This window comes from Protopterus annectens, chromosome 7.part0 (assembly GCF_019279795.1).
Source record: "Protopterus annectens isolate FY-2018-M chromosome 7.part0, PAN1.0, whole genome shotgun sequence".
In the NCBI taxonomy this organism is placed as follows: domain Eukaryota; kingdom Metazoa; phylum Chordata; order Ceratodontiformes; family Protopteridae; genus Protopterus; species Protopterus annectens.
The window spans coordinates 583096504-583123533 of record NC_056739.1 but is presented as its reverse complement, the minus strand read 5'-3'; the positions used below and the strand labels follow the sequence as shown (position 1 = coordinate 583123533).

General features: G+C 40.3%; 1 protein-coding gene across 2 annotated transcripts in view; it reads left to right on the top strand.

Moving 5' to 3' along the window:
* NAT16 (N-acetyltransferase 16 (putative)) overlaps window positions 1-27030 on the top strand; it is a 340611-nt gene that overhangs the window by 266747 nt on the left and 46834 nt on the right. For both annotated transcript variants that reach the window (XM_044077167.1, XM_044077168.1), the window contains one exon: window positions 10515-10712. In XM_044077167.1, coding sequence (XP_043933102.1) covers window positions 10515-10712 — 198 coding nt within the window. The remainder of the gene's footprint in view (window positions 1-10514; window positions 10713-27030) is intronic.

Below are 27030 nucleotides of genomic sequence, written 5' to 3'. Positions count from 1 at the left end.
AGCTACCTCTTCAAGTACTACACTTTAAAATTATTTATTACATTAGCCACTTTGAATGTTAAAAAAGGGAATAACAACCAATATAGTAGACTTAGGTACTGTACTTTATAAATGTTTTCCAAATGCTATCCTTTTGTATAAATTATAAATTAAATCTGGTCTGTCCATAAATCAAAATCAGTATTGAGATAGCTGTTATGGATAATAACTGAATCTGAAGTAAAAGTTAATAATTGTATGCAGTACTAATTCAGCAAACTAAACTGGACATCAATAAATACTTAATATTCTTTGATTTTAATAATTAATGCAGTAATGAAACAGTAGGACTGGAATTATATAACAAAAACGTCTGCAGTACACTACAACCCAGACTGAGGTAATAAAGAGTGCCTAAACTTCAAAGACCTACAAAATGCAAAACAGACACAAGGTATATTTAGCAAGTTAAGCTTACCACATGACATGAGAAAGGGAGAAAGTCATGGGTGCTGAGTCTGTAAGGTAGATATCTATCCAACCAAACATTCTAGTTATCGAAGACTCCATGGTAAGACATACAGATGTATCTCTTACCAGGCTGAGCAAGGAAAGAGTGACAGTTATTTGGTTGTTTGATGCCAGGATCATGAGATCACACATGCAATCAAGGCCTTGAGCAAGTACCGCTAAGTCATAGTACATGTGGGTGTCAGTGACTGGAAATGTATATGAAGACAGAGGGGTCTGTATGATGTTGTCGAACTTTTAAAAGTTTGAACACCATATGTTTGACACCATATGTTTGAACTTTAAAAGTTCGATAACGTAATAAAAAAAAAAACACAAAAAAACTTACCTGAAGGTTATAAGTAGGGGGGGCAAGCCCCTCTGCACCCCCCACACCCCCCCCGCTACTTAAATATACCAACTCCAAGATCACACTAAATTGCAGGAAAGGAAAAACTTCCCTTACGGAAATCTCTATTGCAAAGTTCAAAGTTTTACAAGTTCAAACATATGGTTTTGACCATATGACGTTCGAACTTGTAAAAGTTCGACAATGTGAATGGGCCCCAAGAGAGAGACATGAGACTGTATCCCATGCAGTAGCATTCTACTCAATCCAAAAATTATGCTACAATATGGGCAAAAAAGAATTGACTGTAATAATCGCCTAAGTTTTTGGTGTGATCCAAAGAGGGTCCAATATTGTCAGCCGGGGGGGGGTATGATTGACAAACCATGCTGCTTCGCCAGGGATGACCTGCATCTGTAAGGGACATTGTTCGCCCCATAGTGCTTTTTTTAAGCAATGCCAACCTGATAAACTTACCAAAATAACAAAGCCGACAAAGGAAAATGAAGGTGATACTGATCAATTTTACGAGCCTACACAAAACACTCCACTCTCTACAAGCCATCCTCACCCTGGAGGATGTAGATGTCTATATACTGACTGAGACATGGTTTAAAATGGTGGAGGGCACTCCGACTTTGCAGAACTTAACACCATCCCCACTTTAAACCAGCTAATGGCAGCAGGGGAAAAAGGTGGAGGTGTCTCAATCTACATCCAGAAGAGACTCATATCAAGGTTGGTGAAGCAGCATGATGCACTGTAGCATCTTCATGTCTAAATAACCACCATGAAGCTTCTCTATCATATATTAGTTAACTATATAACTCCCTCTGTTTCCCAAGAAAGGCACATAAACCTATTTACAGTACGTGGAATCACTCAGAATTAAAACCAGTCTCATTTTCCTAGGTGATCTAAACTATCCAACTATAGACTGGGAAACCTGCACCACCACTAGTGCAGAAGCACAGAGATTCCTGGATCTTGTCAATACAAATGCCCTCAAACAAGTAGTCAGAGTACTCACTTGAGGGGAACAACATCTTGGATCTTGCCCTTACTAATATGGGGGCATCTTGCACCATTCTTTGTGTATCTTCATCACTTTTTAGGTCTGTCCATAAAGCCATTTCCTTTGAAATAAAATAAAATAAAAACAAGAGACCCCTTCCATTTAAGGTACCTTTAGAAACTTCTCTAAGACAAACTAGAAACTCCTATGTCATACATTTGCAAGCTTCAAATTCCCATCAAGCCAAGTTAACTCCACTGAATATATAGAAACATGCACCACCACCACACTAGACCAGCATATAAACAGCTGCATAGATGCAGCAATACTTTTTAGGGACAAGTGTATAGCAAACTCCAGAAACAACCCCCTATGGTGGAACCATAATATCAACAAGCTTTCCAAAAAAAGGATAAGAACTTTGACTAAAGTAAAAAGAGTAATTCCCAGAATGATAGACCTCTTGCTTTTTAAATAAACAAACAATTGAGGATCTGTATAAATATCCACCTAAGCCAAGTTCAAGGCTAATAGTGGCCCATGCAAAAGACAGTCATGAGGCCTTTTTTAGTTATTGTCATAATCTCAGAAGCACACTACAGCAATACACTGAGCTGGTTGTGAACTGTCACCTGCCATACCTCTTAACAGCTTAGCACAAGAAATATAGACAAAGCCTAAAATAATGAGGGACTAAGCTCCAAAAATAGGGATAGATCTTAAATATTACTCTCATAAATTTAGAATGCTTTTAGAATAACAGGATTTGTGTTAGCATGCATTTTCTGAAAGGTATAAAGTCTGAAATTCAAATGTATGTTATTGTTTAGTGACATCATTCCTCAGTGATTTGCCAGAAAACCACAAATTTTAAGAGAAACGGGCCAACAATTTGAGGGAAAGATCTGGGCATTCTATAAAATCTGGACAGGTGAGAGGTAAGTTACCTATACTGAGAATGACTATATTGTGAACCTACTGGCTGAAAAATTCAGCTCAAGCTTTATCACTCTTTCTACTCTGTCTATCCTATAAGTTAGACCTGAAATCAGCTTGTCTCCAGCTATTACACAAGACCAAGTCCTAAAAGCACTATCAAAAGTTAAAATCAGTGGATCCTGACAATATCCCTGGATGGATTTTAAATAGCATAAAACATGATTTAACCAACTTCTAACAACACTGTTCAACCTCAGCCTCCTTACAAGGTATGTACCAAGCAAATGGAGATCATCTACAGTCATTCACTGCATAAGTGAGAAGCTTCCACAGACCTTAGGCAACTAAAAACCCACATCTGATCAGCTTTATATACAAATCCGTGGAAGGACTTATCATGGAACTAATCAATAAGAACACAGTGAACCTCCAAATACTAAACCATCTTCTTTGTGATTCATTAAGGGAAGATCATACTTACTCAACATGACAGATGTTTTTGAAAAGGTCACCAAAGCAATGCATACCTTGACCTTTTGGCACAATCCCTTCCTTAGAAACAGTATAATGGCTAAATAAATGTGAATAAAGTCTTGCATCACCCATTGGATTGTCAACTAGCTGACAGATAGGGCACAGGTGAGCAAAACAGGGAAGCTACTTTCTCAAAGAGACCAGTCAGCAGTGGAGCCCCCCAGGATTTGGAGCTGGAACTGTTCCTGTTTGGTGTCTACCTCTATGAAGTAAAAAAAAAAATTCTATCGGGTACTGGGCTGACTAGTTTTTAGATGACTGTAAGCTAGGAGCACTTACTGATGCCTGAAATGACTTAGCCATCCTGCACGAAGGTTTGTGTCAGAATCATGGACTGAACTTAATGCTAAAAAAATGCATTAATTTATCCTTTTGTTATATCATCTAGCCTAGGGAACCACCACAATGACAATACATTCCTAAGAGTTAATCCATTTGTTCAATGTTTGGGAACATATGTATACAGTGACTTAACCTTCAACCAGCATATGTCCTCTATTATAAGAAAATTATTCTATACTGTTTAGCTTTATAAACAAAGGGATTACTTCTAGATCTAGAGATATCACTGTCCCCTTTACAAAGCCCACATTAGGCCTTTCATTGAGTATAATGTCCCCTTTGGCAAATATCTGTCCAGATGCATGCAACAATTTTTTTTTTTTTTTTGTTATTATTTTATTTTTCTTTTGATAACTGAGAAAGCCTGACTGAGCCAATGACCCATTTTCAGTGGAGGCCTGGGGAGAAAAGCTCCACAGATTCAAAAACATTTAAACAGTAGTTGAACAATTATATATAAGGGGAGAAAAGCCCTGAAACAGATTAAATATTCTACAAAGAGTTGGGGAAAAAGGCTACACAAAAACACACATAAAAACATTTTACAGTAAATGATAAGTAATTATATACAAGGGGAGAAAATACCCACAACAGATAAAAAGCTTTATAGAAATATTAATATGATAAATTGCAATCAAGAATGCAATATGTACTGCAAGTAGCAAGTCAGTGCAGAAGTGGATAGTCAAGTAAACTAGCACACAGTTAATGAAAATATTGACTATATTTCTAATAGTATATGGAGCAATGAGTATACTGCTGCCAGAATAAACACAGTAATAGAATGAGAAGAGTCCGAGTAATGAGCAGGAGGGAAAATTAAGGACATTGAGAGAGAGAGAGAAAGAGAGAGAGACAGAATTGATTATAATTAGAAAGATAATGCTATGGAATGAAATGGGAGGAAAATAAATAGCCGTAAGCACTAACTGAAGCGATAGAAGAGGATACATTAGTAGTTTGGTATCAATAAAGTGAGAGCTTCTTTTGATTTTGGGCCATTACTACCTGCTAAGATATGGAGGTGTTAGTGATTTTAGAATGAGAAAAGCATAGTCAGAGTGAGTAGGTGGTTGTGCATCTGTTTTCAGGGTTGTGCATGTACAGTTCCAGGTTTCGGATAGATATTTTTTTAGGTTGGTCTTGAAATTAGAAAGGTTGCTAGTATGTTTAAGGGATGAGGTAACAGAGTTCCTGGAGTGGGCTACATAACAGGAATAGAGAGAGGTTCCTGCTGACAGGTAGTGAGGATCAATTTGTTTCCAGATCGGTGTCCTATCAGGGGTTTTTGTGTGCAATAAGTCTAGTAGGGGCTTTGCTTTGTTCTGGTTTATCTATTAATTTGAGGCCTAGAAGTAGTCTACTAATAACTACAACACACACGCGCACACAGACACCTGACTAAAAGGATGGAAGACCTAAACAATACGTTGTACATGGACTGACTCAAAGCCCTGTCACTATACTCTGTATCCTAGAGACCACTAAGAGGTGTGCTGTGTCTGGCATACAAGGTATTCTCCCACTCATTACTAATGGATTTACTGCACATTAGAAAGTCAAATGGCATCAGAAATACTTGGTCTAGGGATCCAAACACATTCTGCAACATGAACAGAACAGTTTGGAGGGACAAGTATATCTTGCAGAAGATACTGCTGAGTTGGAACAAACTCTCCATCCATATAAAACAATACTCATCCCTGTCCATATTCAGGCACAAATAGGATCTATGGATGGATAGGCCATAGAAAATTTAACCCAGGATTGCCCCTGTACTATTAAAGGACAGAGACAGCTCCTAAATGCTTTATATCATGCATGGGTCCCCTCAAAATATCTTTTGGGTGATCACAGTTATTCTCATTAGGGGTAATATATAATTATCGACCATGGGATGAGTAAGGCCAATCTAACACCAAACAGGATATGTTAATTTGAACACCAAAAAGTAAATTGGCTAGAGTTAAATGGCCTGCAGGGGCACCTAGCCTAGTACTTATCTGTGAACCTATAGAATATAATTTCAAATGTACATTAACAATAATAGCGCCCCACAATCTACAGATTTAAATTAATTTTACAATAAATGTCTGCAAGACATCGGAATATGAACTCCTTGCCAACTCTTGCAAACTGTAAACCAATATGAAACCAAGAAATGTAAATTGTAAACCCGTTGATGTTAACGCTGTACAACAGACCATTTCACAGCTCCTGGTTTCCTTCCTTGCCATCCACTTCCAGAGCACATTTTAGTTTGCATCCTATACAGTATCACAAACAAACAATGTGCAGTTTGTTAAGCTTCCATTTCTCAGCCATCATAGTTGTTGTTTCTCCTCTTCAGTCAATCTTCTCTCTACTCTTCTACATTATTCTACCTTTTTATTGCAACCCCTGTTTTGTTTCATCCTCTTCTTGTATGATCTCTATTCCTACTTTAACATTAGCTACACTTTAGTAATCATCTGTACGATACAGAAATAACCCGCTATCTTCTTTATTCTGTAACATCTACACAATTTATGAATTGCTTCCTTGACTACAGTAGTTGTGGTGTGTGACTATGGAGGCAGATATTACGAGAGTACATATAGCAGTAACAGCTTGGGTGCTTTGTTTCAGTGTTAGATATTAGTTTGGTAGACTATAGAGAGCAATACAGTGGTTTCAGTGTATTGTCACAGAGATATATCTAAATTTGGGAGGGTATAGAGAGCCGTATGACAACTTCAGTGTTTGGTCCCTGAGACTGAAGTTTGGCTGTGTAAAGCTAATAGTAAGACACTTTGAGTGACTGATTACTGACTTAGACATTAGTTTGGTATAGGATAACAGCATAGGTAGCAGTAAGATACTTCAGTGTCTGGTTGTGGAGTTAGATATTGGTTAGGCAGAGTAAAGACAGCAGTAAAGTAATTTCAGTGACTTGTCACTGAGTTAGATATTAGTTGGACAGAATATCTAGAAAGCATTAATGTTTTAATGTTTAGTCACTGATTTCAAATATTAGTTTGTTATAGTACAAGTATAAAACCAGGAGTAAAATGAGTAAAATGGTTTTAGTGCCTGGGTACCGTGTTAGATATTAGTTTGGCAGAGTAAAGAGTGCATTAAAGCAGCTTTGGTGTGTAGCTAGGTTACAGCCTTAATGTTTAAATATTACTTCTCACTCACTTGAGAATCAAAGCACTGAAAATGTAATTTCTAAAGTTACCAACACTAAAAAAGCAAAGTATAATTTTACAAAATAGGGCAAACACTGCCAATAATTTTTTCTGCACATGGGCTATGCCTTCCCTGCGTACCCAATTTGGGAATCTGTCTTCACATCCCTGATTCAAGTTTGCACAATCTAGGAATGAAGAGAAATGTATACAAAACTGGAGTCCATCTTTTGCATTTTCCTTGAGTTCTGTGATCTCAGAACAAAGTGCAACATCTGGGACAAGGGCACCTCTGCATCCACATTGTATGCAGTGTCCATGAAGTTTACTTTTTCCCTTCTGCCTGCCAATCAGAAGTCTTCTCCTACCTAAAACAACACAGCTGTTCAACAATGACATATTTATGAAGGATATGAAAGACTTGACCAAGTCAATCTCTATTATCAAGAACTTCAGAATAAAACTAAAAACATTATTCACTATAAGCAGTAATACAAACCAAACCAAATGATGTCAATATGTGATGTGTCACTCTGTATTGCTATTAAAGATGAAGGCGTTTTTGTAGGTTTATACTGATACATTTCTTGGCAACAGAGAATAAAAACATTCAAGTCCTTAAAAAATGTGTTTCCTTGTTGAAGTTTTTGTTGTTTTAGTCTCTGTGTTATACTTCAGGTTTCTGCTAGAATATAGTGTGTTTTAGCCCTCACCCACCTAATGGTCCATTCATTCCCATCACTGAGGTGAAGGAAGGGCCATCATTTAGACAGCTATCAGGAATGGTTCAAGATTTTTCTGATTTTTCAGGCCTGATATTTTGGGTGCACTTGAAATAGGTGGTACATGAAGTATTCCCATTAAGCAGACTCACCCCTACCCCCAAAGCATGGTCTCCACCAGAGAAATTGCACTTATCACTATGTCGGTTAGTGCAAGCAACCCTTTGATTCCTCCCAGGAGAGGATAGGAGAGTGTCTCACACTCCTTCATTCTAACCCCCACCCTGCTTGGCTCCCTCAGTGCCTGGGCTGCTAATTCAACCCCGATCAGTTGGGCCTCAGTCAGGACTGCATGCCTCTGCACCATGGAGCCAGGCAGCACAAGTTCATAGGTTCATAGGTGGTTATTAGGGATGTAGTCCAGGAGACCATTAAGTAGCCTGGCCCAAATTCCTGTTGCCCGAAACCATTGTCTGGTTAAGTGACTTGTTTAAAGTCACACGGTAGGCAAATGAAGATGAAAAGATTCAAGCTCTGTACCCCTGGCATTGCATGCCGTTTATTAACAACTAAGAGCTTCAGTCCTGTGCACTAATTGTCTGACTGAATACAGAGCTCTTGCTTACCTCATTTAAAATAAAAGTGAATGAACCAGAATTTACCTATACAAATGAGGTCACAGTGAACTCTTGTGTATTACCTGAACTCTACTTTCATGGTCTTTCTGAATCAGAAGAAGTGGTAAATGTCCCCATTGCTTTAAATTAATTGCTTCAGAAGTCCTGGTTATTGCTGGTTTTATTTCTTGCTGGGTGTACAAAATTACATAAAAATGCAGGATTTCACATTTGAAAGATTTAATTTTGCCCAAAGCTGGTACATTTATTCAGTTTTGTTTTCAAATTATGTGTGATTAAGCATTTATTATTAAAATAAAGCAACGTCAGCAAACGGGACTCATGCTGTTGTCTTGTAATACTTAAAATATGTAACATTTGAAACATTGCAGAACAGGAGTCAGGGTGGCTAATGTTTAACATGCCATTTGGTTTCTAATAAATTGCATCCGAAGAAAGATGGTGTCAAACACACACACACACACACACACACACACACACACACACACACACACACACACACACACACACACACACACACACTGTGAAGATTGGGGAAAGATGGGCGAAGGCTGCCAGCTTAGTCAAAAAGAATTTGATACATAATTCTATCATTTGTATAAATAAATGTAAAATACAGGCTTGTGTTCTTAAATGAAAGAAACACTGTAAAATGTGAACTTCAAGATTGTTACAACATTGACATCTGCTGTAAGGAAAACCAAGCAAAGCATTTCAAATGTTCTTTGAAGTTACAATTATCTAAATACTAGGAAAACCTAAGTGTCAAATGATATAATTTGGGAGGGCCTTAGCAGAGCTGTTTGTTAGTGAGTTTTAAAAACTATTGTTGAGAGAGAGACTAAAAGCATTTTTGTCTTGGACCATCAACCCCAGCACTGCTTATGCTCTTTATGTATGTAAGTAGGATTATAGCACTGTGTTTTCTCTTAAGAATAGCTAAAGATTAGAAAGTTAGAGCAAGTGTTTTTCTTTGACATCAGACCTGTCCTACTGTATTATTTTACGTTTCTGTGTGATACCTGAACTCTGAGATATCTCTGTGTTGTAGTAGTATTGTCTTGTGTTTTAATTATTTATTATTAAATATTTTAAAAACCTTTACCTGTGGCTGGTTTGTGTAGAGATAGTAGGATCTAGAGTACATTACATATTTATATAAGTTATCGTAATAAGCCACTCGAATAAGCCTTAGACTGAATAGTCACATTACCAATTGGATAATAATATTGCACAGTAATAATTGGACACCCTTTTAAGGGCCTTTGGGTAGCTGAGAATTGTTAGCTGGTGGTGACAGAAATTACTACCGTATAGTCTGGGTAAAGGGGCACAGCTGGAGAATCTGTGTCAGCCTTTCCCAGGAGTGTCTGTGAAGTTGTATAAATACATATCTCAAAGTGTGTGTGTGGTGTGTCAGCTACCTGGGCAGGGACACGAAGCACTGGTGGGACAGAGAGGGTACTGGAAGTTAACTTGCCAGCTAGGCTGAGATCTGGATCCTATAACTGTGCCAGTGGGGAGTCTTATTGGGGACCTGGAGAGCAAGGGAGCAACCAGCCCTGGACTGACTGTGATCTCTGTGTGCACTTAAGGAAATTGTACTTTATTGTGTGTATTTGTTATCCTTTCCTCTTCCATGAGATGACCTCCCTGGTGTTAGTGGTAAGGATTGAGCCTCCTTGATTGCTGGGCCAGGGCACGATTGTCTCTCACACACACACACACACACACACACACACACACACACACACACACACACACACACACACACACACACACAAACCATCATAACTTCATGTTGTATTAGATCTAGGTGTACACTGGGCTAAGAACAGAACAGAGGGCATGCATTTCCCATGTCATGATGTGAGTAGAGTTAATGTTTGATCCTCACTGGTCAAGAAAACGTAATCTGGGATTTCATCTCAGCCCAGCAACCTGGCTAAAATTATTGTAGGTTAGAAAAAGGTATTACCTTTATTAACTGTCCTATTTTACAATCACAATAAGGACATTTAAGGGTTATATTTTAGTACAGTGATAGTTTTGTTGAGTTGTTGAAGCCATGGCTATATCTGGTGTTGTAACCCAGCAGAGGCGAGACATTTCTACATCAGTATATAGTCCTCGTCATGACTTATTTCCTAAACCATCTGAAGAGTTCATAAATCCAGATGTCTTGAATGTTGAGAGTTTTAAAATGGAAACAGGGTCTCAGGATTATAGTCTGAAAATGCACAGTATCCCAGTGTAACATGCAAGTCTGTATGAATATTTTAAGACTAACTAATCTCTCTCTCTCTTTTTGTCTAGACCTTCAAAATGAAATTTGATAATAAAACCCTAGATACAGAAATGGATTTCATTGTGGCAACAGATAAAGAGTTTGGAGAAGTCATAGCTATGTCAAAGGGTATTTATGGTGGGTTAGACTACCTACCTTCCAGATATCATAGCTGGCTCAAAGATGCAAACCGGATGGTTATTTTGGCAAGAAAAGATGGAAAAGTGGTGAGTGAGGAAATGTGCCATGTCTATGTTTAAGATTTGTTTGGGCTTAGAAAATGAAACCATCCATGGGTAAGCTGTGTATGCTTTCAGTTTAGTGGCTAGGAGTATCTTATATGAGTATTTTGAGAGCAGGGAATAGTTATTCAGTAGAAAAGGATGTAAACATCTCAAAGTGGCTTTGTTTATGTCACCTGGCATTTATAATACTACTGGAGAAATCTGCTGTCCATAAATGTCCAAGGTGTGTGTGATTTGGGAGATAAACTGAAGCACAGCAAGGTCTGACAAAATTTTCTAGAACTTTAGATCCCCTTCTAAAATTGCATCTTAGCTTTCTTATCAATTACACTAAATATGATTTTGTTTTCTATGTGGGAGAGTGAAATGGATCTGCAGATTAAAGTACTTACTTATTGTGAGGTTTATATATAAATATTTAGAATATATTAAATATGTGAACTAAACATACGTCTTGTAAAATGTGCATCAGATAAACTAAAATGTGATTTAATCTGCAATAATGTGTGTTCCTTTAGCTGCATTCATGGATATGTTAATCTGTGACCTTTCACTATGAATGCAAAAAAGAATGAAACTATGTCAAGTTAAAGGTCCTGCTGCTGGGAACTACAGCACTTATACACAGAACTTAAAAATATAATCACAATATATGTGACTTTTCCCAGGCCAGGAAGCTAATTTGTTGTAAAAGAGCAATTAGAAGATGCTGTTTGAGATGGCTGATGAAGGGCATGTAAATATGGGCTATAAGTTTATAAATGTAGGAATACCTGCTTGGTCACATCTGTGGTTTCTGCATGAAAAAGATATAAATCATTCAGGGACAATAGTCAAGTAACAGAGAGCTGGGAAGGAAAGGTATGTGGAGCTTGTAAGTCTTTTCCTGTATAGTTTTGTCTCTATGCCTGGAAATTGAGCTGCTGTAGTCAGGGCAGTAATTATTTCAGTACAAGATAGAAGGAGAAGTGTAACTGTAGACAGATCTGTTTTCTGTTTCTTTTTTTTTCCAAACACCTTTATTGAATTATTAATGTAACATAGGCAAATTTACATTCATATAAAAGTAATCACACTATAATTAACATAACAAACATTATACTTGACATATATTGCTATATGTCATATAACCTAAGCAACATTGCATAAATTATTCAATCACACGGACACAATCCTAGTTGTAAGCATTTTACATTACAATCCATATTGACATACTCCCAGTTGCAGACATTATACTTACTTATAATCTACTCAATTTTTTTCATTCAAACATTACATAGCTCATTTAAGTCCTGCTGGATTTTAAACCTCATTCCTCCCTTGTATTTATTGTTCCCACAATTCCCATTTTTTCCTATGTAGTTTGCTCCTACCCTTTTCTAAACATCTCAATTCCAGCTGTTTTATCTCTGTTACTATAGTCACTACTTCTAGTATAGTTGGTTTAGATTTTGATTTCCATTTTCTAGTAATTGCTTTTTTGGCAGCCACTATTATTAGACACAGCAAGGTCTTACCAACCTAGGCAATTCTGATTATGTATCATAGCTTAGAAAAATCATCTTCCTCGTCAGACCAATCTGCCCACCCAGTGTCTCTGATAGTGTATCTTGCAGGGAATCCTTAAAGTCAACCAGTTCACCATACTCCCAGAAAATATATTCCCAATTGTCTCTTTCTTCCCTGTCACACCTTCAACATTTTCTGTCTGCCTAAGGAAAAATTCTCTGGAGTCTACTTGGGGTATAAAAATATCTATGTAAACATTTCCATGCAAAAATCCTAAATCTTCTAGATTTTGTTGCATATTTGGGAGACGTACATAAATCCCACCATTGTTTCTTTGTGAATAGCTTATCCAATATCTTCCCAGTCCTTTCTAACCTCCTCTGATTGACTTGTATAGTTAACATGTAATATTTTAAATGCTCTGCTTTATGCAGTTCATTGTCTCTCTGTGTATTTATTTAACTATAGGTTCATAGGTTGATACTAGGCTATCTGCCCTAGGGCATTTATAAGCCTAGCCAGAGTATGTTTGGCTTTCGCCACCCTTTTAGATTAGTTGACTGTGCCTTTGTATAGTAGGTCACAGAAGGTAGCCTTTTTGAGGTTTGTTTACTGTACCTCTGTCAAGCAGCGACACAGAAGAGATCCCAGGGGTAAACTTACGATCTCCCATCCATTCATCAAGATTTCTCTTGAAGAGGGTCAGTGAGGGGCTCTGCCTGACATGGATTGGGATTTTGTTCCAGAGTGAGGGGAGCCTCTGGGATATGAATCTGTCCCTCCAGCATGTCCTATTTATTTCTGTGCTGAGGTTCAGGTCCCTGGAGCATGTAGCTCTAAGGGATTTAGATTTTCTGAGGTGAAGCATGTCCATTAATTCTGGGTTGGACATGGCTTTATACGTCAGACACAGATCGCCTCTGAGTAGGCGGTACGCAACTGAGTACAGCTGGAGTTTCTTTAGCCTAACTGCATAGGGCATCTGTTTGAGCCCCATGATCCTCTTGGTGAGATACTTTTGGGGTCTTTCCAGTTGCTGAAGGTGTTGGGTAAGGTACATCCCAAACGGGGCATTGTACTCAATTATGGGCCTTATGGGCCTTATAAGTGATGAGTAGAGGGGCACAATGACCTCTCTTGATCTAGATGTGAACCCTTTCATGATAAGGTGGGCTATATAGAAGGTCTTTCTAACCACTTTGACAATGTGATTGTCAAAGGAGAGATTGCTATCTACTTGGGTCCCCAAGTCCCTAATTACTTCTTCCGTACTTAATGGATTACCACCTATGTGGTAATTTGTGGGCACTTTGTTTTTTCCAAAGGGGATGACTATGCACTTTTTGGCATTTAGCTTTAGGCCATGGTTCTGGCACCAGTTATCCGTCTCTGTGAGACCCTTTTGGAGGATGCTTGTGTCAGTTGGAGAATCGATTATAGCACCCAGTTTGCAGTCATCTGTGAACTTGGTCAGCCATAGTCCACCCGTGTTAGCCTGTACCTCGGAAAAATATATACCGAACAAGAGAGGTCCCAGGACTGAGCCTTGTGGAACACCACTTGTAACTGGTTTAGAGTCTGACATGGCACCTGCTATTCTGACCATGTGGGTTCTATCCCTGAGCCAGTTTGCAACCCATCTTGTGACATAGGAGTTGATATTTAAGCTGGTGAGCTTATTTATGATGACCGAGTGGGGTATTGTGTCAAAGGCCTTTGCGAGGTCCAGGTAGGCTGTGTGGACTACCTTCCCTTCATCTATGGCTTTGGTAACTGTTTCAAAGAAGTCGACCAGGTTCAAGAGGCAAGATCTGCCCTTAACAAAGCTGAATTGGGTAGGATCCAGTGTCTGGAGGTTTCCAATGTCTTTGTTTATGATTTCCATGATGATACGTTCCATAGCTTTGCAGACCAGGCTAGTCAGGCTTATAGGGTGATAGTTTCTGGGGCCTGTTGTGGCATCACCTTTGTGGAGTGGGACCACTGTTGCTGTATGCCATTCCTTGGGAACATATCCTGTAGTAAGGCTGAGATTGAACAGTGACTTTATATCAGGGTTTAGTTCTTCTTGGAGCTTGTGTAAGACGCAGCCCGGGACACCGCCTGGTCCCATTGATGCTGTGTTTTTAGCTTTGGAGAGGGCAGCTCTCACCTGTGCATCTGTGATCTCAGGAAGGCTACACTCTGTTGGGATAGACATTTGCTCTTTTGGGGGGGGGGGGGGAGAAGTTTGCACTGAACCTTTCTGCCAGGATGTTGGCAATGTCTGTGGGTTCAGTGAATTTTTTGTCATTTTGCACTAACTCAGAGCATATCTGGGAGTTGCCTCCCAGGTTTCTGTCATAACTAAAGAAGGCCTTGTGATTATCTTTAGTGTCTTGTGCAATTTTTCTTTCAAAGCTGGCCTTATAAGATTTTATAAGGGATCGTAGTTTCTTGCTAGTACTGATCAGTGACGCCTTCCCTTTTTGGGATTTTGCTCTGTCATGTAGTAGCTTTCTCCTTCTGTTGTATAGCTTATTTATGGCCAGGGTCCACCAGACAGGTCTCCTGCCTTTGGAGGAGTGAGTCTTGGTTTTATTTGGGATAGCATACGCCATGTATTCCTGTAGGTGTCCATAGAATGCTTTTGTAAAGGATTCTGCATTTTGGGCCATATTGTCCACTGGCCCGGGGGCTTTGAAGGATTCCACCTCAGTTTTGAGAAGTGTGAAGTTTACTTTTGAGAAGTTATTCACCGTAGTTTCCTTGGCTGGGGGTGGGGACGGAATATGGATGTCCAGTGAGATTTGTTTATGGTCTGATCTTACCAATGAGGGGTATACCTCTGGTGTGGAACATAGAGACCCCATGTTGGTGATGACCAGATCCAGTATGTTTTCCCCTCTTGTGGGAGTGGTGACCAGTTGTTCCATAGCATTTGAGTTTATAAATTCTAGGAACCGTTGGGCTAGGGTGTTTGGGCTTGAGTAGTTTTCCCAATCGATGTTTGGGTAGTTGAAGTCACCCAATATAATAGTGTTTGGAGAGACCTTCATATTCTCCAGTGTTCTCAGGAAAGTCGAGTGAGACTCCTGTGTTTGGGAGGGTGGTCTGTAGCAGGCTACAAACTGAAAGGCAGTTTTGCCCACTGTTAGTTGCACATGGATGGTCTCCGAAGCTTCGTGCAGTGACACTAGCCTGGAGGTGTGGGTATCTTTGATAAATATGGATACACCCCCTCCTTTTGAAGTTCGGTCCGAATTTTGGGGCTGGAAAGCATGGTATGAAGTATAGCTTGGTAGTGCTGTGGTGCTCTTGGGAGCCTTGAACCAGGTTTCTGTTACTGCACAGATATCGATATTCTCCATACTGAGGAGAGTCTCGAGTGCGTGCATCTTGAGGTTTAGACTTCTGGCGTTGAGCAGCATTACCCTTAGTTTTTTTTTCTTTGTGTTGTCTATGGGGGTGGGTTTGTCTTTTGAGCCTTGCCTAAAAAAGGCACTATGGGGAAGGCAAGAACCTTAGCCAGTATTCAAAAACCCAGGGGTGACAGGTGCAAGCCGTCCCTAGCGAAGCAATGTGGCTTGTCGAGCATGTCATCCCAGGCTGACAGACACTGGATCCCCTTTGAATGACACCAATACTTTAGCCAATTGTTAAAGTTTTTCATTTTGTCTTTATACTGTGGCATCATTCTTGGTGAGGGTAAGATGCTACTCAAGGTCAGGGTCATACCGGCCTGGGCTTCATGATCAAAGAGCTCCTGTACGTCTTTTTTCATGTAGTCCAGGGAGGTACGTCTCAGGTCATTCACACCAGCATGGACAATGATGGAGTCATACTTGTACTTGCTTTGGAGTGACCCAAGTGCTTGTGTTATGTGGCGGATCCTGGCACCCGACAAGCAGCTTACAGTGACCTTCTCCTTGTTCAGCCTGGTGAGTGGGATGTCAGTGTATCTGACAATAGAGTCACCTATTACAAGTGTATTAGGTGTGTTGTTTAGCCTTAAGGGCTGTGACTGTGTGGCACACTGACTTTGTAAGCTATGTGCTACGTGGATATTGTTTCATGGTAGGTGTTGCTTGGATGTCTGCTTTGGAGGTCTCTGCTGCTTAGGCAGATTTTTATTTAGAGCCTCCAAGTATGTTTTTGTGTGTTTATGTGTTTGGTTTACTGATGCGATAGGTCTGTGTGAGACTGGATTTGTGGTGTGTGTGGTTACCTTCTCCTCCTGACAGGCTGTGCCAGTACTGGGTTGAGAGAGCTTAGCCTCCAGTTTGGCTATATAGTTGCATCTCTTACATATATTTGAGCTTGTTGGGAGGAGGAGAGGGTGGTCTGTATACATAAGGCAGTTGTAACATTGCCTCAAGATTTCCAGATTCACCAGCTGGACTGGAAAGTAAACACGAAACTGACCTTTGGACATGCCTGAATAATATAGGGAACTACTTATTGACTGATCAGAAAGAACCAATAGGGAGCAAGTGCTTTGAAGGAGTATAAGAGGATGTAGTGCTTAACTCACTGTTTTATAAACAAAACATTTTTAATTACACTCTTTTTAAAAATTTTGTGACTGTACATCTGTTTACATATTTGATAGGAGGGTATTTCTTATCCACCTCCATTTGCCAGAAGGTTTTGCAGCACACTGTCATTTTTGTTTATGACTCTTTGGCTTATTAACAAAAGTGAAACAGTAACTGAGGGATCCTAGCTTGGTAATCTGCATTGGTAGGACTTGTCATGTACCAGAACAAAAGGCTGCAGTGTTGGAGATTATTCCCAGTCTTCTATGGAAATTAATGTTTGTGTGTGTGTGTGTGTGTGTGTGTGTGTGTGTGTGTGTGTGTGTGTGTGTGTGTGTGTGTGTGTGTGAGTTTATGTAAAGTGTATAGTTAAGGTGGGCAGGCGAGCACTGGAAGGCACTGAAACTCAGGGAGAATGGAGTCAAGGTAAGAGGCCAAAGACCATAGTGGGGTGTTCATTGTGAAGCCAGTTTTTGGGTTATGGCTGAATGGATGAAGATTAAGAAATAGTTTTTTGCCTGCTCTGTAGGGAGGTAAGAATGGTGTAGTTTTGTTTGAGCATCATTGGCTTATTTTGATAAGCACATAAGGGCTGAGTATCTGTATAACAGGTGAGTCAGAGCTCTGGGATCCTGAGTTGCTTACAAATAATGTAAAAGAAGGTGGGTCAAAGACAGAGCCATGGGACATAGTATAAGGAACTGACTTTGGTGTAGAAATGGCAGACACAAACTTTACTTGCTGCAACTGGCCGCATACATAGCTAGAGAACTGGTAATGTTAGATAAAAAGTCTCCATTATTAAAAAATCTGCTTGATAATGGATGTCTAATCACACCAAAGTCTTTTGAAAAGTCTAGGAAACATGCGACAGTAAAATGTCCTGCATTTAGCATAATTCTTGCTGCATCTGTAAAGGCTAGTATTGCAGTGCCTACCTCATGATAAAGTGTGAATCCATGTTGTATAAAAGTTATTCAATAATATTATGTAGAGTTCTTGTCTATCAACAGATTTCCTCTAAAATTGTGGAAGTTGAAGCAGAAAGGCTGTAGGTCTGAAGTTATTAAAATCAGTGACTTATATCTGAGTGTTGTAATTACAAAATCAGTAACATCAAAACTAAGTAATCAGTATACTGTATATACAAGTTGGTAACATTCAAATGATTAGCTGTGCATTAAAACAAACTAACAAAAGATAATATCTATATTGATATTTATCTCTCTCTCTCTGTATATATATATATATATACACATACACACACACACACACACACACACACACACACACACACACACACACACACACACACACACATAAATAATAGGATAGACTTAAACTATACCTTTAGTTAAGCCAAAAACCCAAAGAAACACAGCCGAGCTCCACATTTAGTGAATGCCAGCAACATCAAAGATAACATGGATGGTAAAGGCTGAAACCCAGGGCAGCAGTGCATATTTTCACTCTTGTGGCCATGATGCATTTAGAAAATGGAGTGATTCTTATTAATGTGTCTTGCTCATACTTTCATCTGTTTGGCACAATTGGTGAGGCTAAAGAGTCAATACCTCTTTTGGTCACTCACACTGGTTAGCAGTACTGGGATTCAAAACCTTTCTGTCTGCCGCTGTCATTCTCCCTTTCTACTGGTTGGCAGTGGAGGGATTTGAACCCCATCTGTTCATCTCCCTTTACACTTATAGTAAAGGATTGCCATACAGTGGTAAAAAATGAATCTTTGGCCACTGTCACCATATCAGGAGTATTTATCTCCTATTGTTAAATGAAGTATTTCAATTTACAGGATGAAGTAGATCAGATTTGCTTATGTATCAAAAAAAAAACTGCGATGACTGTATTTTATACAGATGGTAAAAAAAGATTAGAGTTAAAGGATTTAAAGGATCGTCACATAAGCCTTCAAGACAGGAAGATAGAAAGGGTTACTTTGGCAAGTTTTTTCAAAGAGTTTTTACAGCAGTAATCATTGTCGATTTCTTATTAGCTCTGACAGATGCTTTGAATTCATTTTTTTCAGATGGCATGGTCTTTTGTATTGAAACCTTCTAGATTAAGACTTAGTAAGGGATGGCATCAGAATTTGTGACAGACTCATGGCAACTAGACTCCAGCCTAATGAATGGGCAGTATTCATAATCTCAGCCTATGCCCCACAGCAGGGTTGTAATAGTGAGGAAAAGCGTGCATTGTGGCAGCAGTTGCAGGATCTACTTGATAAAGCAGGACAACATAGATTGGTGTTGATAATGGGTAACTTGAATACACACATCTGGACAGCCAGAACAGGATATGAGGATTGCCTGGGTCCACATGGGTGGGGTAACAGGAATAAAGAAGGAGAGGGCATTCTAGACTTATGTCTGGCAAGTGGCTTGATAATAGCCAACGCATGGTTCAAAAATAGGGACAGTCACAAGACCACATACAAGAGTGGCCAACATGCAACTCAGGTAGACTTTCTCCTAGTGAGGAAAGGGCACTGGCATAGAATCAGCAATTGCAAAATCACCCCCAAGTGAAAGAACAGTTGACCCATAGTATAAACTACTGTGGGCAGAGAAGGCTCTAAGGTCAATGGAGACCAGGCTGAAGACCTAGAAGTTGACTGGAGAGAAAGTACAACATTTCATAGGTTCATAGGCAGGAAAAAGGCTATCTGCCCGAAGGCATTTATAAGCTTAGCCAGAATGTGCTGGTTTTCGCCGTCCCCTTAGATTAGTTCCCTGTGCCTCTGTCCAGCAGAGCCACTGAAGTGATGCCTGGGGTAAACTTTCTGTTTCCCATCCACTCGTCAAGGTTTCTCTTGAAGAGTGTTAGTGAGGAGCTCTGCCTAATGTAGATTGGAATCTTGTTGCCAAGCATGGGAAGTCTTTGGGACAAGAATCTATCCCTCCAGCACATCCTATTTATTGTTATGGTGAGGTTTAGATCCCTAGAGTGTGTGGCTCAAGGGGATAAGGTTTTCTTTAGGTGGAGCATGTCCATCAATTCTGGGTTGGACATGGCCTTGTATGTCAGGCAGAGATCACCTCTGAGTAGGCAGTATGCAACCGAGTACAGCTGGAGTTTCTTCAGTCGAGCTGCATAGGGCATCTGTTTGAGGCCAGTGATCCTCTTGGTGAGGTACTTCTGTGGTCTATCCAGCTGTTTCAGGTGTCTTGTACAGTACATCCCAAATGGGGTGTTGTACTCTATGATGGGTCTGATGTGTGATGAGTAGAGGGGCACAATGACCTCTTTTGATCTGGATGCAAACCCTTTTGTGATTAGGTGGGCCATATAGAAGGATTTTCTAATCACTTTGACAATGTGATTATCAAAGGAGAGATTATTATCTACTTGGGTCCCCAGATTCCTTATTACGTTTTCCATATTTAGGGGGCTAGCACCTATGTGGTAGTTTGTGTGTACTTTGTTTTTTCCAAAGGGGATGACTATGCACTTTTTGGCATTTAGCTTGAGGCCATGATTTTGACACTAGGTATCTGTCTCAGTGAGACCCTTTTGGAAGATGTCTGTGTCAGCTGGAGAGTCAATTATAGTAGCCCCTAGTTTGTAGTCGTCTGTGAACTTGGTCAGCCATAGTCCTCCTGTGCTTGCCTGTACCTCTGAGAAGTATATGCCGAACAGGAGGGGTCCTAGGACTGAGCCCTGGGGAATGCCACTTGTAACCGGTTTAGAGTCAGACCTAGCTCCTGCAACTCTCACCATGTGGGTTCTGTCTGTGAGCCAATTGGCAACCCATCTTTGACATAGAGGTTTATGTTCAGGCTGGTGAGCTTGTCTATAATACCAGAAACGGGAATGGTGTAGATGGCATTTGCGAGGTCTAGGTATGCTGTGTGTACCACCTTTTCCTCGTCTATAGCCTTGGTAATTGTTTCAAAGAAGTCCACCATGTTTAAAAGGCATGATCTGCCCTTAACAAAGCAGAATGGGGTAGGGTCCAGTGTTTGGAGGTTCCCAGTGTCTCTGTTAATGAGTTCCATGATAATGCGCTCCATAGCCTTGCAGACAAAGCTAGTCAGGCTTATAGGGTGATAGTTCCCGGGGTCTGTTGTGGCTCCACCTTTGTGGAGCAGAATAACCGTTGCTGTGCACCACTCTATGGGTACGTAGTCTGTGGAGAGGCTGAGTTTGAACAGTGTGTTTAGGCGAGGGGTTAGTTCATCTTTGAGCTCATGTAGGACACAGCCTGGGACACCGTCTGGTCCCATTGATGCTGTGTTTTTGGCTTTGGAGAGGGCTGTTTTAACCTGAGTGTCTGTGATTTCAACGGCTCTACATTTTTCTGGTGTGATTATGAGCCCCTTTGGGGGTGAGAGGGGGAAGACCTCCCAACCGTTCCGAATTACTCGGTTTTTACCGAGTTTTGGGGTCCAAATGAAGGGGTGCCACGATTCCCAAGTGGCACCCCTTCATTTCCGATTTTTTTGCTTTTTTTTTTAAATTTTCGTGCTGTCAGAGCTGAAGTTATCACGTGTGCAATGACGTCAGCTCCGTCAGGCTACCAGCCAGTCAGAATTGCGCTCAAGGAGCTCACGTCATCATTTCCGGCTGGCTGAATTGAATTGCAAGCTGGTGGGTATGGGGAACAGCAGAGGAACTTGTGTGCAGGCAGGGATTAATGGCAGGAAGCTGAAACGGCAGAGTTTGCGAGCAGGAACTACTCAGGGCAGAGTTTGTGAGCAGAGCTGAGATTAATGGCAAGAAGCAACGACAGAGGAATAGGAACTACTCAGGGTAAGCTTTGAAGCTGGAAGCAACAACAGAGGAACGGGAACTACTCAGGGTAAGCTGGAACCACTCGTTATTCAGGGTAAGCTGTGTGTATGTGTGTGTGTGTGTCTGTGTGAAAATGCCCCCATATAATACACTTGGTGGCTAGAGGTATTCAGGCTCAAACCCTGTACCTTTGGTAGAGGGTAAAAGAGCCTACTATCCCTAGCCACCAACATTTCTGAGCAAGTTGAGAGCTATGATGAGAAGTGAGAACATTTTTTTTTCTGCTAAGAGTTGAAAGTTATGCTCTGAGCTTTGTCCAGATTTTTTTTGTACTAAGAGTTGAGAGAGCTATGATGAGAAGTAAGAACATTTCTGTGCTAAGAGTTTAGAGCTATGATGAGAAGTGAGAAATGAATTCACTAAATTATTTGTATTCCCCCATTATTGTTTTTGTGCTAACAGTTCAGAGCTATGGTGAGTGAGAAGTGAGAACTGAATTTGTATTCCCCCATTATTGGCTTTGTTGTTTGTTCATGTTTTTTGTGTTAAGAGGTTAAGACCTATGTTGAGAAGTGAGAAATGAATTCACTAAATGATGGCTATTAAGTTTCAGTCTTCCTATTTTTCAGGCAGCTGCTGATTTGTCATAGTGGTATGTTGTTCTGACTGTAGTGCATAGGGTCCTGGGTTCAAAACTTGCCAGTGAATAGCATGATGGTAACACAACATTTTATTCTAGCAACTTTACAAAATTATACAAGAAATATTTAAAATGTGTGCCTGGTTTTTGACCTTTTGTCCCCCTCCCCCCAAAAAAATGAAATTAAAAATAAGTGTGAGACGCTGTGCAAGGTGCCTATGGCTTACACTACTGTCATTCTATTTATAGTGTGGGTGTGGAAGCAGACTTTTATGATGGAAAAGTTCTGAATTGGGCAGTTTTGTCATTATTGGTTCATGTGTTTTGATTCATTGCCTACAGTACAGTCTATTGGTAAAATGTTCAAACAATAAATTTAAAATGAGCTCTAACATGTGTGTTGTATTATACAAGGAATATAATTTAATAAAGTCAGGAAGGTGTATAAAGAAAAGAACACATGCATGTTTCTTGTTTTGTGTGCAAGTGGCCAATGATTTGAAAACAGCCCAAAGGTAATCTTTATCCACCACTGGCCAGATGCATTTTCTTTGGATGTGGTGTGAGTTTCAATGCTGTTTCAATGAATGTGAGTTTCAAGGGCATAGAAGTTTTAATGTCAAGCCTATTTTCATTGTGAGACAGTATTGCTTTGTTTACCAGATGATGTCTTTTAGTGTTTCTGCATTGTTGTGCTGTAAAATGTAAAAATAAAATCCAAATAATCATTGTAGAAGTAAAGCAGTATGCATACATTAGTGTTTATGGTAAATGGGGCGAAATAGCCAGGTAATGGGACATTGGAATGGCTGCAGGGGGACTCTGGTGCCATGTTTTGGTTGTCTGTTCTTCAGTTTGCGTTTGAAAGTTGGTATCCCACAATTCCATTGGAGTGGGTGGGGTTGCATAATTATGTATGCAAATTAGATGTTAATCAACGTACAGATTTGTACCTATTTTTCATGGGCCTTGTCCAGATTTTTGATGTTTCCAGGTGGAGAGGTATGGTGGGGGGTGAAATTTGCACTGAACCTGTCTGCCAGGATGTTGGCAATATCGTTTGGTTCAGTGTATTTTGTGCCATTCTGCATTAACTCCGAGCAGATCTGAGCATTGCCATTTAGATTCTTGACATAGCTAAAGAATGCTTTGTGGTTATCTTTGGAGTCCTTAACAATTTTTCTTTCGAAGATCGCCTTGGACAGTTTTATGAGGGATCGTAGTTTCTTGCAGGTACTGATCAGGGATGTCTTCCCTTCTTGGGATTTTACTCTTTTCTGTACTAGTTTCCTCCTTCTATTGTATGGCTTGTTTATGGCAGGGGTCCACCAGACTGGTTTACTTTTCTTGGAGGAATGAGTCTTGGTTTTGTTTGGGATAGCACGATCCATGCATTCTTGTAGGTGCCCATAGAATGCATTAGTAAAGGATTTTGCAGCTTGGACAGCATTATCCTTTAGCATGCGGGCTTTGAAACTTTCCACCTCGGTCTTAAGTGATGTGAAGTTTGCTTTTGAAAGTTTTTCACGGTGGTTTCCATGTCCGGGGGTAGGGGCAGAATGTGGATATCCAAAGTGATTTGTTTATGGTCAGATCTAACCAGCGAGGGGTTGAACTCTGGTGTGGAACACTGGTCGCCCATGTTGGTGATGACCAGGTCCAATATGTTGTCACCTCTGGTAGGAGTGTTGACCATTTGATCCAGGGCATTTGAGTTTATAAATTCTAGGAAATTTTGGGCAAGGGAGTTAGTACTTGAGTAGTTCTCCTAGTTAATGTTTAGGTAATTGAAATCACCCAATATTAGGGTGTTTGGTAGGACCTTTATGTTTCCCAGTGTTTCCAGAAACACGGAATGGGGGTCCTGGGACATGGTGGGTGATCTGTAGCAAGCTACAATTTGAATTGCAGTTTTGCCCGTTGTTAGTTGCACGTGGATGATCTCTGAAGCATTGTGCAGTGCCACTAACCTGGAGGTGTGGGTATCATTGATGAATATGGATACTCCCCCCCTTTTGTATTTCGGTCCTGGTTCTGTGGCCAAAATGTATGGCATGAGTTGTAGCCTGGTAGTGCTGGGGTGCTCTCTGGACCCTTAAACCAGGTTTCTGTTTCTGTTACTGCACATATATCAATTTTCTCCATACTGAGGAGTGTTTCAAGTGCGTGCATTTTGAGGTTTAGACTTCTGGCATTGAGTAGTATTACCCTCAGATTTTTGTTACTTGTGCTATTTACAGTGGTGGGTTTGTCTTTTGAGCCTTGCCTAAAAATGCACTATGGGGGTGGCAAGAGCCTTGGCCAGTATTCAAAAGCCTAAAGGTGACAGGTGAAAGCCATCTCTAGCGAAGCAGCATGGCTTGTCGAGCATGTCATCCCAGGCAGACAGACACTGGATCCCCTTTGAATGACACCAGAAACTTAGCCAATTGTTGAAATTGATATTTTTTTTCTTTATACCGTTGTATCATTCTTGGTGAGGGCAAGATGCTACTCAGGGTCAGGGTCATACTGGCCTGTGATATCTGATCAGAGAGCTCTTCCATGTCTCTTTTCATGTAGTCCAGAGAGGTATGGCTCAGGTCATTCACACCAACATGGACAATGACAGAGTCGTATTTGTACTTGTTTTGGAATGACCTGAGTGCTTGTGTTATGTGGCGGATCCTGGCACCCGACAGGCAGCTAACAGTAACCTTCTCCTTATTCAGCCTAGTGAGTGGGACGTCAGTGTGCCTGACTATAGAGTCACCTATTACTAGTAAGTTGGGCATGTTATTTTGCCTTAAGGGCTGTGATTGTGTGGCACGCTGGTTTTGTGAAGTATGTGTTTCATGGTTTGTGTTGGGGGGTGGCGGTTTCTTGGATGTCTGCTTTGGAGGTCTCTGTTGCTTTTGCAGATTTTTATTTAGAGCCTCCGAGTATGTTTTTGTGTATTTATGTGTGCTTTTTGTGGGTGCTGGTTTAATGGGTCTGTATGAGACTGGTGGTGTGATGCCAGTATTTCCCTTCTCCTCTTGACTGTCTGATCCAGTCTTGGGTTGAGAGAGCTTAGCCTCCAGTTTGGCTGTATAATTGCATCTCTCGCATGTATTAGTGTTTGGTGGTAGGAGGAGAGGGTTATCTGTGTACATGAGGCAGTTGTAACATTGCCTCAAAATGCCCAGATTCACCAGTTGGACTGGAGAGTACACCTGAAACTGCCCTTTGGACATGCCTGGATAGGTACAGTGAACTGTTTTACTGAATAGCTGGTAAGGTCGAATAGAGAGCCTTGTCCTTCTATACAGTATAGGGGGGGTCTAGTGCTAGGGTTTATAAGTGTTTGCTATGAGTTTTGACCAAGTGCCAGGCTGAGAAATGAATGGCTTGAGTGTTTAACTTGAATGTTTGTCTAGTTCCAAGGGAAAAATTGAAGAGGAGACTTTGTGGAGCCGGGAATAGTTATACCCTAGCTAACCGGCGCGCAAAACCAGGCAAATGCATTTTTTATAGCAGGGAAATGAAAAGAGATAGAAATTAGCCCAAAATGGCCAATAAACTACTAATTTCTGGGCTGAGACCACTCCTCCAGGGACAGATAGGCTGCTCAAAGCTCCCCTCTCTCACAGGTGAACAGAAAAACTTCCTTCTATCCAAGTAAGGTATGGGCAAACACAAAGATTTGTAACACAGCCCTGAATTCAGCACTAACCTGAAAACTGGACTATACTAGCTTAGAAAGGTGGGAAACAAGTTTATTTTTTTTCAGAAAATCAGACACAATAAAAAAAACACTTTATATGCACAGAAAAGGATGCTTATTGTTATATATCTCAGTTCAGAGTTGTAGTCAATGCCCCTAGTAATAAAGTAGGAAGAAACAGAAATACAGTAAAAGCAGATGAATAAAGTGCAATTTTTTTTATATATATAAAACAATAGAAAATGAACAAACTGAATTAAACAAGTTACCCAATTAACCAGAAAAAAAGCTCAAAACTGAGCCCTGTTCCAGCAGTCTTCAATCAGACAAGTTATAACTGTGCACTCCTGCTACTAGAGTGTAGGGGAACTTTCTCCAAAAAAGATGGCCTGGATCAGTGCTCAAGTTATACAAACAAAGCTAGATTCAGCAGGCCTGAATCTGGTCCTATGCTACAGCAACAAGGTGCACCTGTTTCAGAAAGAAACAGTTCAAATAAGCAGGCACAATAAGCCTGTGACCAGAAATTCCCAGCTCAGAAGGGCAGAATCCAGCCTCTCCTCCCACAAGAGTTCAGATCACAAACCTTCTTAATGTATTATAACTGGCCTGAAGCCCAAGTGCTTAAACCAGAACTAATACACTTTTAGAATAACAGACACTGAGCCTTCAATCAGTAATTCCCAGCTTAGAAGGATGTAAGCTACCTGTCCTGCCACAACAGTGCAGACCACAAACCGTCTTAATGTAAAACAACCGGTATGAAGCCCAAGTGCTTAAACCAAAAGATTTAGAATAACAGTTACAATTTAAACAGGCTACTACCAATCAGTAATAAATGCAGCAGAATAAATAAAATTGAGTACTTTTAAGAAGAGGCAAAAGCAAATTAAAGTAGGAGGAAACACAAATACAGTAAAAGCAGATGAATAAAGTGCACATTTTTTCCAAGGAATTACTGAAGCTCTAGTACCTCAAGAAGAGGAAGTAGGTAGACTTGAAGAAGGATGGCAGCACCTCAAAACAGCATGTGTGAGGACTACAGAGCAGATATGCAGCCAAGCCAAGTATGGAAATAAGGTATATGAGGAAAGCTGGTGGTGGAATGCAGAAGTCCAGGAAGTCATCAAAGGAAAGAAGAAGTGCAGGAAAAAGTGGGTGATAGAAAAGACAGACAAAGCAAGGAAAGAATACAGG